This window comes from Ipomoea nil, unplaced genomic scaffold, assembly GCF_001879475.1.
Source record: "Ipomoea nil cultivar Tokyo-kokei standard unplaced genomic scaffold, Asagao_1.1 scaffold1416, whole genome shotgun sequence".
NCBI classification, from domain to species: Eukaryota; Viridiplantae; Streptophyta; class Magnoliopsida; order Solanales; family Convolvulaceae; genus Ipomoea; species Ipomoea nil.
Window position 1 is genome coordinate 1,720,403 of NW_017617844.1, and position 15,361 is coordinate 1,735,763.

General features: G+C 39.7%; 2 protein-coding genes across 5 annotated transcripts; one reads left to right on the forward strand and one right to left on the reverse strand.

Moving 5' to 3' along the window:
• The first annotated feature begins 1,948 nt into the window (after positions 1-1,948).
• On the forward strand, positions 1,949-3,090 carry LOC109187030. The gene is made up of 4 exons (XM_019337187.1): positions 1,949-2,059; positions 2,153-2,281; positions 2,363-2,631; positions 2,736-3,090. The coding sequence occupies exons 1-4, from the start codon at positions 1,949-1,951 to the stop codon at positions 3,088-3,090; spliced, it is 864 nt and encodes a 287-aa protein (XP_019192732.1).
• Positions 3,091-9,353: 6,263 nt separating this feature from the next.
• LOC109187117 lies at positions 9,354-14,777 on the reverse strand. 4 transcript variants are annotated; one of them, XM_019337265.1, is made up of 5 exons: positions 14,626-14,777; positions 13,936-14,062; positions 12,819-13,827; positions 12,039-12,483; positions 9,354-10,802 (listed from the first exon to the last, which is right to left on the reverse strand). In XM_019337265.1, exons 2-4 carry the CDS (start codon positions 13,957-13,959, stop codon positions 12,149-12,151), a joined length of 1,368 nt encoding a protein of 455 aa, XP_019192810.1. In that variant the 5' UTR covers positions 13,960-14,062; positions 14,626-14,777; the 3' UTR covers positions 9,354-10,802; positions 12,039-12,148. The 4 variants fall into 4 exon arrangements, with proteins under 4 accessions (XP_019192810.1, XP_019192811.1, XP_019192812.1 ...); XM_019337266.1 differs by lacking the exon at positions 14,626-14,777 and adding an exon at positions 14,324-14,558; XM_019337267.1 differs by lacking the exon at positions 14,626-14,777 and adding an exon at positions 14,465-14,485.
• Positions 14,778-15,361: the final 584 nt, after the last annotated feature.

Sequence of the window (15,361 nt, forward strand, 5' to 3'; positions counted from 1 at the left end):
CAAATTATGATAATCATCTTTTGACTAAATTTAAGAAAGAAACCTGATTTTATATTCTTAATGGAAACGAAGGTTGGTAGGGATCATGCGGAATGTTTGCGTGTGCGTTTGGGGTTTAATGGCTTGTTCTATGTGGACAGTAGGGGTTTGATTGGTGGATTGGCTCTATTGTGGACGACAAATAACTCGGTTAGTCTCTTGAGTTACTCCCGGAATCATGTTGATGTAAATGTCACGCTGCCTGGTTATGATCCTTGGAGGATGATGGGCTTTTGTGGTTTTCCACAACATAATAGAAGTGTAGACTCGTGGAATCTGCTCAGGAGCCTAAGGCATCGTTCTCCGTTGCCGTGGGTAGTTTTGGGTGATTTTAACGATTTACTCTTTCAGTATGAGAAACGGGGACGTTACCAGCATCCGAATCCTCTCTTGAGGGGTTTTGGAGAGGCACTGGAGGATTGTGAATTGGGCCAAATCCCTATGATTTGTTATCAGTTTACTTGGGAGAAGGACAAGGAGACAGAGGCCTGGGTGGAGGAAAAATAGGATAGGGTAGTGGCGAGTGATGGGTGGCGGGCGTTGGTGGAGGGGACAAGAGTCTATAATATATTGACTAGAAGGTTGGACCATTCAGCGCTTTTTCTTGATATACGGCCTGACGTGAGGGGCAGGGCAGGCAATCGGGGTTTTCGTTTTGAAATGGCCTGGTTGTTAGATGGTGGATGTAGGGAGGTGGTGGAGGAGGCTTGGGGTCATGGGGGAGAGGATTTGCAGGCCCGTTTACAGATGTGTGGTATGAAGCTCCAAAGATGGGGGGGGGGGGGGGTGATCATTTCCATAAGTTTGGGGAACGAATTGCAACTCTAAAGAAGCAACAGTTGAATTGTAGGGGACATATGAGTCCGCAAGCCTTGGCCGAATTTCGCCGATTGGAGACTGAGCTGTCATTGCTTGAGAAGCAGGAGGAAGTTTTTTGGAGGTAACGTGCCAAACAGCATTGGCTCCGAGGGGCGGATGCAAACACACGTTTCTTTCACAGGTACGCTTCTGCTCGTAAACGTAAAAATACTATTTTGCGTCTTAAAGATGATTTGGGGAGGTTGGTTGATGGTGATGCATTGAAACCAGTTGTGATGAATTATTTTAGTGATATCTTTACTGCTAATCCGGCTGTGGTTGACGGGCCTGATTTCTTTGCTTCGGTTACTCCCCGTGTTACTCAGTCCCATAATGAATGGCTTAGCCGACCCTATGACCCAGGGAGGTTAAAGCTGCTTTGTTTGCCATGTTCCCTGATAAAGCCCCGAGGCCTGATGGTATGAACCTGGATTTTTATCAACAGTTTTGGGATGTTGTGGGGGTGGATGCTACTGATTTTGTCCTAGATTGCTTGAATTCGGGGTCTTTACCGCCTGGGCTTAATGAGTCGAATGTTGTGTTGATCCCTAAGAAACAGACCCCGGAATTAGTAGCTGATTTGTGCCCGATTGCCCTGAGTAATGTGGTGTATAAAATAATTTCCAAGGTTATTGCTAATCGTATGAAACCTATGTTGGGTGATATAATATCTGTATCGCAAAGTGCTTTTATTCCGGGTAGGCTTATCACTGATAACATATTAGTTGCTGCTGAAGTGGGGCATTTTTTGAATAGGAAGCAGTTGGGTAGGGTTGGTTGGGGAGCCCTGAAGTTGGATATGGCAAAGGCTTATGACAGAATGGAGTGGTCGTTTTTGAGAAAGATGCTTGTGGCCCTGGGCTTTGAGATGGGGTGGGTGAATTTGATTATGGAATGTGTTACCACCGTGTCCTATAATATTATGATTAATGGGGCATCAGGGGGGCAGTTAATCCCGTCTAGGGGTCTCCGTCAGGGTGATCCTTTGTCCCCATACTTGTTTATTATTTGTGCAAACGGGTTATCTCTGTTATTGCAGCAAGCTTAGGACATGGGGGATTTTCATGGGTTAAGAGTCGCAAGAGGGGCACCTGCGCTCTCGCACTTGTTCTTTGCGGATGATAGCCTCCTTTTCTTTAAGGCTAATGTTCAGGAAGCAGGGGTCATCAGAAGGTGTTGAACATCATATGTGGAAATTTCTGGTCAAACTATTAACTATCATAAGTCTAATATTTGCTTTAGCATAAATACTCAGCTTGCAGATAGAAATGCAGTGACAGCTGTTTTTGAAGTGCAGCAGGCAGCCAATTTCGGCAAGTATCTGGGCTTGCCGGCCTTTGTGGGAAGAAATAAACAAGCTGTGTTTGTGTACATTGGTGATAAGGTAAGGCAGAGAATTGGTTCCTGGAACAAGAAACTTTTATCTCAGGCATGAAAGGAGATTTTGTTGAAGTTTGTGGCACAGGCCATGCCGACATTTACTATGAGTGTATTCTTATTACCTGCCTCATTATGTAAAGACCTGGAACGTTTTATGAACAGATTTTGGTGGCGTAACAGGAGGGATGGTGGGGGAATTCATTGGATGGCATGGGATAAATTGAGTAAGCCAAAGAAGTTTGGTGGGTTGGGTTTCAAGGATTTAAGGGCATTTAATTTGGCCATGCTAGGCAAGCAGGGGTGGAGATTCCTTACTAATCCTCAGTCTCTGGTTGCCAGAGTTTATAAGGCCAGGTATTATCCGAAGACTGATTTTTTGAATGCCACAGTTGGTAATAACCCAAGTTTTTGTTGGAGGAGTGTTATGGCTTCTCATAGTCTAATTGTCACAATATTAGACGCAGGATAGAGAATGGAGATGCTACTTTGGTTTGGGGGGATCCGTGGTTGATGGGTGAGTCCACCCCTAAAATATTATCTGATAAGCCTGAGCATTTGGGAGAAGTGAAAGTTTCGGGGTTAATAGACCCGGTAACCTCGACATGGGATATGCCTTTATTTACTGAGCTATTTCTGCCAGATGATATTGCCCGGATTATTAAAATCCCTATAAGTCCGGCCTATGAAGATCTGTGGTATTGGCATGGGGATCCAAAGGGGGTATACACTGTGAAGGGTGCTTACCGTGAATTGATGGATTTATACCTATGCATCCCAATGGCTTCTCATCATGGAATAAGATCTGGAACCTAAAAGTACCCCCTAAGTGGAAAACTTTCTTGTGGTGTGCTCCCCACTATGGACAACTTGTTAAATAGGAGGGTAGAGGTCCCTATAACATGCCCTTTGTGTGGTCTTTGTTCTGAAAATATTTTGCATACTCTTGTGTTATGCGATTATTCTAAATGTGTATGGAATATTTCTGGATTGATGGTGCAGTGTATGGTAAGAGATGGTTTTAGTGTGTGGCTTGAAGCCTTGTTCCAGAAAGTTGATGACAATCACTTCTCTTCTATGCTGGCCATCATGTACCACATATGGAGGTAACACAATACGCTGTATGGGAGTTCAAGTTGGGGATCCCTCGTCGCGTGCATGCAAACGCCACAGCAGCCATTGATGAATGGCGTGCGACGTGTGTCCTACCGGCCTGGCAACATGATGGGAGGCAGTGGCTGGACATGCACGTCAAGCTGCAGCTGGGACCGCGGCATGGACCGACGAGGATTGCTTGCGGTGTTCCTTTGATGCGGGCTATGTGGCCGCATCTAGGACGGGTGTTTTTGGCCTCATTTTGCAGCGTCCGGACGGTGGTTTCGTTGCAGCCAAGAACGGACCACTACCAAACTGCCAGGGTCCTTTCATGGCGAAAGCGTTCGTGTGCAAGGAGGCCCTCTCCTAGCTCATAGATCGTGGTATAACGGAGGTTGAACTTCGGACGGATTGCTTGAATCTTTGTCATGCCCTTACTATTTCACCGACAGAATTTCACTCCTATGATGGTGTAGCTGTTTCAGCATGTCGGGACTTCCGTAGTTCTTTTATTTCGTGTTCTGTTATTTCTATTCCTCATACGTCTAACTTTTTAGCACATTCGTTAGCTTTAGCAGCCTATTCACAGGTGGACTCTATGACATGGGAGGACGATCCTCCTATTTTTGTTTCAGTTTTGATTGATTAATACAAGCAGCAGTTTACTTTCAAAAAATATATATAAGCCGTCTCATGGGCAAATAAATTAATAGTAATGGAACCCCATAATTTACTACATTATTCTAGCTCATACAAAAATACACTATTCTAACTCATAATATACATATTCTAACTCATAAAATTCAAAAACGTCGTTTCTAATTGGGTGTCACTAGTACAGATATGCACATCCGCTACCCTTGTACAAGGGTAGCAGATTTGAGGGACGCTAAAAGCCTTGAGCTTTCCGCTACCCTTTCACAAGGGTAGCGGAAAGTTAAATATCCGCTACCCTTCTAAATATAGAAGGGTAGCGAATTTTCTTATTTTATTATTATTTTATCTAAGCATCCGCTGCTCTTTTTACAAAAGAAGGGTAGCAGATTGTTTTTTTTTTTCTTTTTTAAAGAAAATTTCATTATTATTTTTTATTTTTAAATGCCCCAATTTTTATAAAAATCCTATTCATACTGTACATAATCAAAGATAATACTAACCATCAACACTATTATCAACAAAGTATCAAAAATAATATTATCAACAAACTATCAAAACACAATATTATCAACACTCAACCATATACAATACTTTATATCAATCCAATACTTTCAACACAATAATTAGTTATCAACACAATATAACATTTAATCTAAAACAAAAGTTACACATACTCTTCCAAAAAATATTTTGCTCATAAGTCTCGAATCCCATCTATTCCATGGTAGAGTACGAATTTCCTTCAAATACCTACAAAATAATTTAATTAATCAAATTACTAAATATTTTAATTAATAAAATATAATTTAATTATTCTATTAATAAAATATCTGAAAGCTTCTCTTCAGGATATACATGATCTTCCATGATTGAAGGATACCATTTTTCATGTCATTCAAGAAACTCTTGAAGGCCAAGACAAGCTCATGCTTGGAACTCTAGCAGGAATTTTCGGCACTCCTACACATTCGAAAGTTAGATGATAGTCTCAAATACGATTGCATATTGCTATAAATGGTTAGGCAGTCCCAAAAGGCCAAAACGTATTCGATTTCCCCCCAATGATGTCAAAGGTAACATTTCTAAAATATGAAACAAAAAAATTAATATAAGTAAATAAATAAATATATAGACATAGGAACTTCCAGTCGAAATCATAGTGTATTCATATAATAGCATTTACCTAAGATTTAATCTGAGTTGTTTCTTTACACTTTCAATATCAACCACATAATCTTCAAAACCACTTTCACAACTCTCCTATATTTAAAAGAAGCATTGCGTAAGAACAGAAAAAGACTTGAAAAAATCACACAGAAGCTTCAAGCTTATCAGGAAAAGCTGCTAACCTTAGCACTGGCTTTCCCAGGCCGAGATGATCCAACGCTCAGAACTTCACTTGGTTTCGCAGCAGCAGAGGAACTCGAAAGCTATCTTTTCGGAGCCATTGCTCTCAATTTCCTGTTTCTTTGAAACAACTGCAATACTATAGCATCAAGAGCCCTAAAAACAAAACATAAACAAAAATTAAAGGAGGAAATGTCACTCTTAAGAGCAAATCAAGTGCTAATGGCGGCACCAAACGCTCTCCCTTCTTAACGCACCATTTACTAAAATACTGCAAGCATTTGGAACAGACAGAATCCTACAACCATGAAAACAAACAAATTCCTATGTTGAAACTGTTGGACTTCCATTGCTGCCTACGAAACACAGTCATATGCATTAGTATCTGCAACCACAGTCCCACATTATATGAAAAATTAAAGAAACATTTAGGCAAGACTACTCACAAGATCACACAGAAAATTACAAAAGCCTACATCAAAGATTTAACGCACCTGCACTGGTAGAATAGTTTATAAACCAACAAGGTCATGCTATGGTTGTTCATGGTATATGGGCCACCAACGAAGCTTCTCTCCCTGCAATCAAGCTATTAATATAGTGTTCAGATACCATATTATTACAAAAAATTCAATTGTTGACACTAAGCTCTAGAAAAATCATAAATACATAATAAACTATTTTTAAAATCATAAAAATTCAATTGTATATTTGCTGATCATCAGAAATATCAGCTACCTGGGCTATTGCACAGCCACAATAACTCCTTTTGAATCATGCACTTCAATGATTAAGTCATCTCTAATTCCGTCCAGTAAGCTGTATTCCAAGACAAATCAAGTTTAACAGGCAATATTTGGCCGATACAGATGCTAGATTATGAAAACGGAATAAACAGGAAACGAACAATATATGCATTTTCACAGCATCATCCTTTAGGTAAAGCCCGCGGGTTTTTCAAAATACAGTCCCAAAATATCAAAGCCCACCCCGCCCTTTTCGCAGGGCGGGACAGGTTAACCCGGCGGGCTAAACCCATTTTGACGGCTCTAGCTTGAACACCGTCAAAGACTTCCTTGCCTCATAATTTAGACCCGTCACAAAATTTTCCACTCGAGTGGCCTCGGTAGGGACCAACACTTGAGCGAAACGAGATAGCCACAAAAACCTTTTGTGGTACTCCACCATAGTCGAAGCCCCTTGAACTCTTCATACATAACCGCCCGGACATGCAAGGATAGAAGCGTTCGAGGATTTTGTCTTTCAATCTCTCCCAACAAAATCTCGGCTCTCCTTGACAACCCGGTCCCTCATAGACCCACCAAAAATCTGCTTCATGACTGAAGTAGAAAGTTGCTAGCTCAACTCGACGTTCTTCGAGACACTCAACCACCGTGAAGATCTTGTCTAGCGAACGAATCCACTCTTCCAAGACTGCGGGGTCTTCTTCACTGGCAAACACTGGAGGTCGGTGGCTTGAGACTTGTCGGCTAATGTCACGGTTTCCATTCGGTGGCGGCGGCGGAGGAGGATTGTTGTGGTTATGGAGGAGTGCGTTGCTCAGAGTCTGCGTAACCTGAGTGAGATACTGAAGGCTCTGGGCTAGCTGTTCATTCGTGGGCGTCTCCGAGGTCCGTGCACGGTGACAAAGAGGTGCCATTGCAGGATTCTACAGAAGCAACACAATTACAGCAAGAGAAACGGAGAAGCTATGTATCCTTACCCGGTGCTCAAGACAAAAGAACTTAAACTAAACATAAACAAGCAAGAAAGGCACAACAACGATAAAGAAAGTCACACCTCACCGCGCGTCCTAAGATTCCTAAGTCCTAGATATACGAAGAAGATATTCCAAAGGCAATACAACGATATCAAAGGATTCCAATCAAAGGATTACAACGAATAGATAGGCTCAAGTATCAATTCAATCAAGAATCAAGAAGGTTATCACAAGGAAATCACACACTAGTACCAATAAGTAACATAACTAGCATGCAAGCCAACAAGATAATAACAAAGGCTCATACGAATAACATAAACTTCATTCGAATCCAACAAATCACAATATTGGATTACAACCACGATTCAAGACTCATAACCTAACCATAAGGTTCACCATACATCGCTCTAGACTTACGAGACATCAATAAAGACATACAAATACTCGGGGATCAACAAATCAAGAAGCCATCAACATACGTACCAGTGGGTAGTTCCGACGGGTGGAAAAGGTCCCGCCGAAAATCCACACCGTGCCAGCGAGTGGTTCCGGTGGGCCCTAAACCACCCGCCAAACCCCTGCTGAACAACCTTGTACCGGTGGGTGGTTCTGGCAAGTGGCAAACTGCTCGCCAGGCTCCCGCTGGTACCGAAGCCTGTAGAAGAAATTTCATCTCGGGAAAAATTCCAAGAATGTGCAATCCAAGTCCAAATACCTCAATACTCACATCAACAACAAATGGGACTTGAATATAAGGAATAGCTCATCAAATAGCATCAAATAACCCTAAATACAAGCTCTACAATAGCATAATCACAAGAATATGCATCACACTACACAAGATCATCAAGAAAGCATTTATACAAGGAAAATAGGTTTTGTTGGGCATAGGATTACCTTCTTAGCTTATCCAAATCCTTCCAACTCCCAAGATCACTCTTGCAAGTCCTCTTCAAGTGATCTTCATCATAAAACCCAAAACCCAACATGCAAAGAAAAGACTTAGATAGTATAGATGCAAAACTATGAAATAAGACTATAAACACCTAATACTTACCCTTCCTAGGCTTGGTGATGAAGAAAGGTGCAATATTGTTGGTCTTCTAGGTGGAGGAAATGAAGAACAACTTTGGTAAGGGTGGGAGAAGGGAAATGGAGAGAGAGAGGTGTAGGGATGTGGCTGAAATGTTTGAGAGTGTTTGGCTAAGTGTAGGGGTAGTGTCTCTAGGTTGTAGCTTGGGTTGCAAGTTAAGAAAATTTGAAATGTTACATGTGGGCCTCCTCACTTTTATTATAAAGGCTAGAAGGGTTTCTTTTAAATAAAAGCTAGGGTCCAAAGGTTATTAAATAAGGTCCAACCCATTGACCATACTAAAAGGTTAAGGGATTTGGGTGAAACTAGATCCCCTAACTAGATTCAATGAAAAATTATAGAAAGAATTGTAAGGGTAAATAGGAAGGTTAAATCCGTCCCTAGGAAATAATTAAGTAATTAATTTGGGTTTAAGGGATTAATTTCCGGGGTGTCACAAATTGCCCATCTGATCTATATAAAGGATCAATAATATCAGTCGGCAAATCCCTCACAAACCTCTCACCATGCCTAAGTCCGACAAACTCTAAACCATCTTCATCAGTACATTTACTCGGACTACTATTTCTGGGCATCCTACCAAGTATTTGAATACCCATGGTTGCATGACCACCCCTGTCAACAGGAGAAAGCGTCTTTGATAAAGAATGTCGAAAAGAAGGTGAGTCACCATTCAAGTGTTTCCTTCCTCTACTTGGACCCATAATAGCTCCATTTGGTGCAATATCAAAGTCATTCTGTTCAACTTCAGCATCATCAATGGCAGCAACACGCTTATGTCTAGGAAAATAGTAATCATCCCGCCGAGTAAAGCTAAAATCACGCTCAGAATTCCAGTCACAGTGTGACCTACCAAACTGGGCCGAAACCTGTCCTCTTCCACGCATGAAACATACCTTGGAGCTTTAATAAGGACGATCTCGAATTCTCTCTCTGGCATATGTATTTGAACCATCAGTGTACATTTCACATATGAAAAGAGCAAGAATAAAATCAAGTGCCATTAAACATTTAAAAAATTAAAAATAAACACAGATTAAAGAAACAGCAGCAGCTAAAAAGTATATTCACTGATTCCGACTAAGATGTAATCTCTCATCCTGAGCATCAAAATATCCTTCCCTTCCACTTCGTGATGACAATGGTCTACCCATGATAGATATGTCTTTACTAGGGAAAGTGGAATTAGAAGTCCGAGGCAAATTGATAATCCGGCTCTTAATTGCACTAGAATCTTTAGCACTATTACCATTTAGAGGTGTTTCAGCATTGGCCAAACTGGAGTTTAACTTTTCTGCTTCGTTAGTTCCATTGGCATCCTCTCTTGGTAACAATTACTCTCATATCATTGCTTGCAACTAATGATCCATCACATAAAACACCCTCTATATTTTCCTCTTGCTTATCTATTGCTCCTGCTTGATCAAAATGTATCTGTTCAGTATCATTTACAGGCATAGAGTCATAAGAGCATGTTGCTGGCACATTTTCTGATATTGAGGTCGACAAAGAACCATCTTTTCCCAAAACTTGATCAACTATCTTATCACAAATTGTGCCGCAGCCACACTCTTTTGAAGAATCATTAATTACATCATGATAAATCATGGTAGTTTCATCTTTTTCATCACAACCAGATTGGACATTATTATCATCGGTTGAAGCATCCATAGCATGAATGTCAGAATCAATAATTTGTTTTGAATCAGTTCCCAAAGCAATTGTATTTTCTTTTGTTGACTGCAATATTGGCTCCCGCACCTCACCATCTTCATAATCACCATCTTCCGTGCTACAGGGCCTACCTTCCACATCAGTATGTATAGTACAAGCATGATTGCCATCTGATTCATAATCAAAACCATACGGTTGTTCTTTTTCCATATCAACTGATATATTCATATCTGGCTCATCACTCACAGATCCCTCACAACATGCAACCAAAGCCTGATGGTGTTCATTAACTTGCTTCAACTGTGACATTTCCAAACTGTCAATTTTCACACCCTCTGGCTCACAAGCATCTACCTTAGAACAAGATGCATTCAAACCTTTTAGAGCAAAATTTTCATTTTGAATAGCTATATCTGCATTCATCTAATCTAATGCATTGTTACGAGCATATACTTATATAGTATGAACAGAATGTTCAGATTGATTTGATAACTCCCCGCTGACAGACAACTCTGAAAAGGTAGCCACTCTTGTACTCAACAGCTTTTCAGGGGTCAATGGCACTAGCAAAGTAGAAAAACTCTCTTTTGATGGTAAAACATTTCTAACAGATTGGTGCAATGTCATGCTGGACAACCTGCAACTTTCTTGTTTAGTTTCCTGTAAGGGTTCAGATTTTATAGATTTTTTCTCAATTATCTTTTCTGCACACTTGATTGGGAATTCAATAAGTTCCATGTTTCCCCTCTTAATATGCTCTATTTTCAAAGAATTACCATCTAGTGCTTTGGTAGCATTATTGCTAGATCCAGCATAATCCTGTTTTCAACTTTCATCAATAAGTTCTACCTTTACAGTTCAACATCCAATAGAATCCATGTTTGTAATGGTTCTTAGAACACTAGTACGTGGAATTGAGTCTGCCTTGGTCATTGAACCAAACTGGGCTCAAGTGCCAAATAGCACCATGAACTAACTACGAAATGTCATCCCGCACCCTAATCTTATATAAGTGTTTATTCGATTCTTAAACCAAAAAAATTTATTCACCTAGCATTTTTTACAGGTTACCCTCAAGTTAAAGGTTATAAGTTGGTGATGTGGCGCTGACTTGGGTGCGACGTGTCGTATTTAGTAGATGTGGCAGAGACGTGTATGGATGTGGCATCCATTCATCTCTTTAATGTAATAATATAGGCGAAATAAAACCTAAAAATCATAATCGCAATCCCTTTGAATGTCTGAAAATCTCCTTCTCAAAATCAGAATCGCAATCCCAAATCGCGACTTGAAACCAAATCCTTAATCGCAAATCGAAATCCGAAATCGCAAACCCAAATCGCCTAGCTTAAGCCCTAAGCCCTAATCTGTATTTGTTATTCGACACCCTAAATCCCTAATCCGTGAAGCGAGGACCGAGAAGCTCATAACATCTCTGAAGCAAAAGACGAAAGATATGGACACAGATCGACAAGCACTGGACAATAAAATTGACATGATGGAAGGGAATCTTAAGGTGTTGTTTTCTGCTTGTATTGATGCAACTCGAGAACTGAATTTAGGGCTGCAGAATGATTTTTCGGAAGCGAGCTCGAACTTTTATCTAGAAAAATTGGATGACTCAATGATATCAGATAATTTTGGTGATGATGATTCTGCACGGCTTCCTGTATTTGATCAAAGCAACTTTGAAAAGGCTGCTGAAAAGCTGCTAGTTGCTGCTAGACTTAGTCAAAATCTGAAGAAACAGTTTCAAGATGCAAATAATGAGATGGTTGAAACAACCAAAGACTTGCAGAACAAATTGAAAGAAACCAGTATTGCTTGTGAAGGAGCTTTGGAAGAAAGGGAGTTAAACAGGAACAGGATCTCTGGCTTATTGTCGGAAAACCTAGGGCTGCGATAGGGAGAAGATGTGTCTGTCGTCTACCAGGGCTGCAATAGGGAGAAGATGAATACATTATAAATAAGTCAAATTGGAAAGAAATATTTTAATCAGCTGCCACGTCAATTTTAACCGGATCCATGTCATCTAGATAACAGGGTAACCTGTAAAAAATGCTAGGTGAATAAATTTTTTTGGTTTGAGAATCGAATAAACACTAATATAAGATTAGGGTGCGGGATGACATTTCGTAGTTGGTTCATGGTGCTATTTGGCACTTGAGCCAACCAAACTGCCTCTTACTGAAGTCCAAACCACAGAAAGTGCTACCAAGACTAAGGCAAAGCGAATCATCAGGCTGGCTAGATTGTATACTAGATATCTGCTCAGAAACTCCAAAAATTTACTTCCCTTTATCATTGCAAGCACCAAGCATACTAAAGGAGCTTAAACTAGGTTTTAGGTCATGTCTAGTACTGATTTTGCTTAGAGCATCAACATTATCTGTATCTTGAAAGCCATTATCATAACCCTCCCATGCATCCATAGTAGTATTCAAATCCCAGTTTGATCTGTTAGTATCGGTATCAGGACTATCATCATTGGACCTACTGTTTGATCTTCCAATTTGAGAATCGATGGCTTTTTCTTTGTTTAAAGAAAAAGATAAAAATGATGGATCCAAATTATTAGGCATCTCAGAACCTCCTCTGTTTTGCACTCCCAAAGGAAGGTTTTAGCCCTGTTTGGTAAAAAATTGGCCTATAGGCCAATTTTGGCTTATTTGACAACTATTAATTATTTGATTTAGTTAAAATATCAATATAAATGTTTGGTTAATTAACTTTTTGCAACTCCAAAAGGCTAAAATTTAAAAAGCTACTCCAAGCAACTTTTTCAATTAGCTTTTTGAGAAAATAAATTATACCAAACAGCTATCAGCTAACAGCTAATTTACCAAACACTTTTCTATAATCAGCTAATGTTATCAACTATTTATACCATTTAATTAACACAATCAGCTAACAGTTAACAGCTATCAGCTAACAGCCATTTTACCAAACAGGGCCTTTGTCTTTGTGATCCTAAAGATAATTCAGTGTTTCCTGAATGTGTAGAAGATTGAAATTTAATGCTGCATTCTGCTTGTTTGCCAATGTTTTCCATCTTGACATTAACTGAAATGGTTTCAACAACTTGAAGGCTACTTTCAGTCAACTCTCCCTTAACACAATTATCAACACTATTGGTAGAACCTGAGCAAATCTTCGTGCTAGTGACTTGAACTTTGGATTCCAAAGGTTGGGCAGAATTAATGTTTGCCTCAGACAGTTGCATCCCACAAGGTTCCTTACTAGGTTGGCTAGACGCAACATTTGTTTCTTCAAACTTGGATCTAAAAGGATCCTTAGTAGATTGGACAAATGAAACATTCTTTTCAGCAGGCTTGGATCCAGAAGGTTCCTCCCTATTATTGACAGACGAAACATTTGTATCAGCAGGTTTGCATCCAGAAGGTTCCACATTAGGTTGGGCAACCGTAACATCCATTTCAGTAGGTTTGGATCTAGAAGGTCCCTCCATATAATGAAGGGATGAAGCATTTGTTTTAGTAGCCTTGGATCCAGAGGGTCCCTCAGGAGATTGGGCAGAGACATCAACTTTAGTAACTTTGGATCCAAAAGGTTCCTTAGTAAATTGAATAGAGGTATTATCAGCTTCAGCAGGTTTGGATCCAGGAGGCTCCTCAGTGAATTGAACAGAGGTCTTATCTGCTTCAGCTAGTTTGGATCCAGACGAATCCATGACCGGTTGACCAAAGCTAACATTTGCACCACCGGCCCTTTCTTGTTTCACCTCCAAAACAGGATTCTTGCTAGCATCAGATTTACTGGTACACCCAGCAGTATCAATAGGGTTGAAAGATGATCTCTGGGTAGAACCAGATTTTCCATTCTTTAAATTGCTTTCATCATGAAAAGAAATTGGCTCCTCAGGTGGAGGAGATGAAGGGAAAACAAACGAGAACCTTCTCTTCTTTATAGGGATACTTGTCAATGAGCTACTAGATTGTATTGCGAGCTGCATATACAAGATACATGAGTCAAATCATATTAAACCATAGGAAACTATAACAATGAAGATAGAGAAGTTAAGAAACAAATCATAAGTTAGATCATAGATTGAACCCTCTTCCTTCTCAGAAACTGGCATGCGCCCTGTATCAGAAAACTCTAAAGCTTCAATATTTTATCTTCGGTAAGTATCACTCTGTCCTGTAACACATCCGATCAGTCAAAGTCATGTAATGAACACTCTGCACGGAAAAATTTCAACACGGTTAGGAAGAAGAATAGAGAGGCTAAGCTTGACAACCATAGAATAAATGGTTGTCAAACTTTCACCAGAGAAGGAAATAAATATTTAGCCATAAAATACAAAAATATAAGAAGTAAGGTGCAATCAATCACTTAGAGAAAGCTACCCAAACCTAACAAACAGCACAAATTGAAAAATCAGCAAAAACAAAAACACAAAAATTAAGATTAACAAATTCTGATATAATCAAGAGCCTCACCTACCCAACTAAAACCTCATCCAACGGAAGAAAGATGAATTTTTTAAAAGAAAAAAAAAATACAAAATCAACTCTACCCCACCACTAAATGGGGCTGATCATCAACGAAACCTACTGATCAGAAAGTTTGTGGACACCAACCAGATCCCATTCCCAGAAGGCCAAAATAGTAGAGAAGTTGCATGAACATAGAAATCAGAGAGATATATACAGACATGTACAGATACAGACACCGCGATCCTTACACGAAGAGGGGAATCTAAGTTAAGGGGGTAAGAAAAGAAGAAAGGAAAAATGAAAACCTTTGCTTCGGTGTTAACGTAGAGCAGAGAGGGAATCTTGATAGAGGAAAGAGGATAGCTATAGGGAGTATAGGGTTGCTGGAGTTTGTGTAAATGGGGAGCCAGGGAGGGGAGTTTCTGTGTAGTTTCTTGTTTCTTATTTTAATGGCTATTGAATTATTGAATAAGATAAAAGGAGAGTGAAACCCTTATTAATGCCTTCTTTTGACTTCTTCCTTCCCACTAGCAAAATTAATTGCATCTTTTCATTCTTGTCCTTATACTTCCACTCCTTTTAAAAATCTTACCACAAAATTAAAATAGTATAATTAAGTACTCTAATTGAAAACAAAAAACTTTATTAGATCTTTTAATTCAGTAAAAATGTGTAATTAAAAATAAATTGATTTATTCAGTAGGTTACATTGATATGGTGAACACATGACTTTTAGGTGGCTCTAAGGCCATCTGCATACATGCAAGGGCACCCCTTACTTGGGATGGCAATTTCAATCCGTCCCGCAGTTATCCATCCAAATTTACTCCGTATGGATCAAGTTTTTTGGGTGATAGTGGGTGGGCACACACACACAAGTATTAGATCATATGAGTACAAGTTCTTAGGAGAAAACTAAGAATCAATCTCAACCTTACATTGATCTAGAAAAATTGAATGGACCAAATCTGATTTAAAAAAATACGATGGCATTTTCATAGTTATCACCAACTTTACCATGCAAACTTGAACACTAAAATC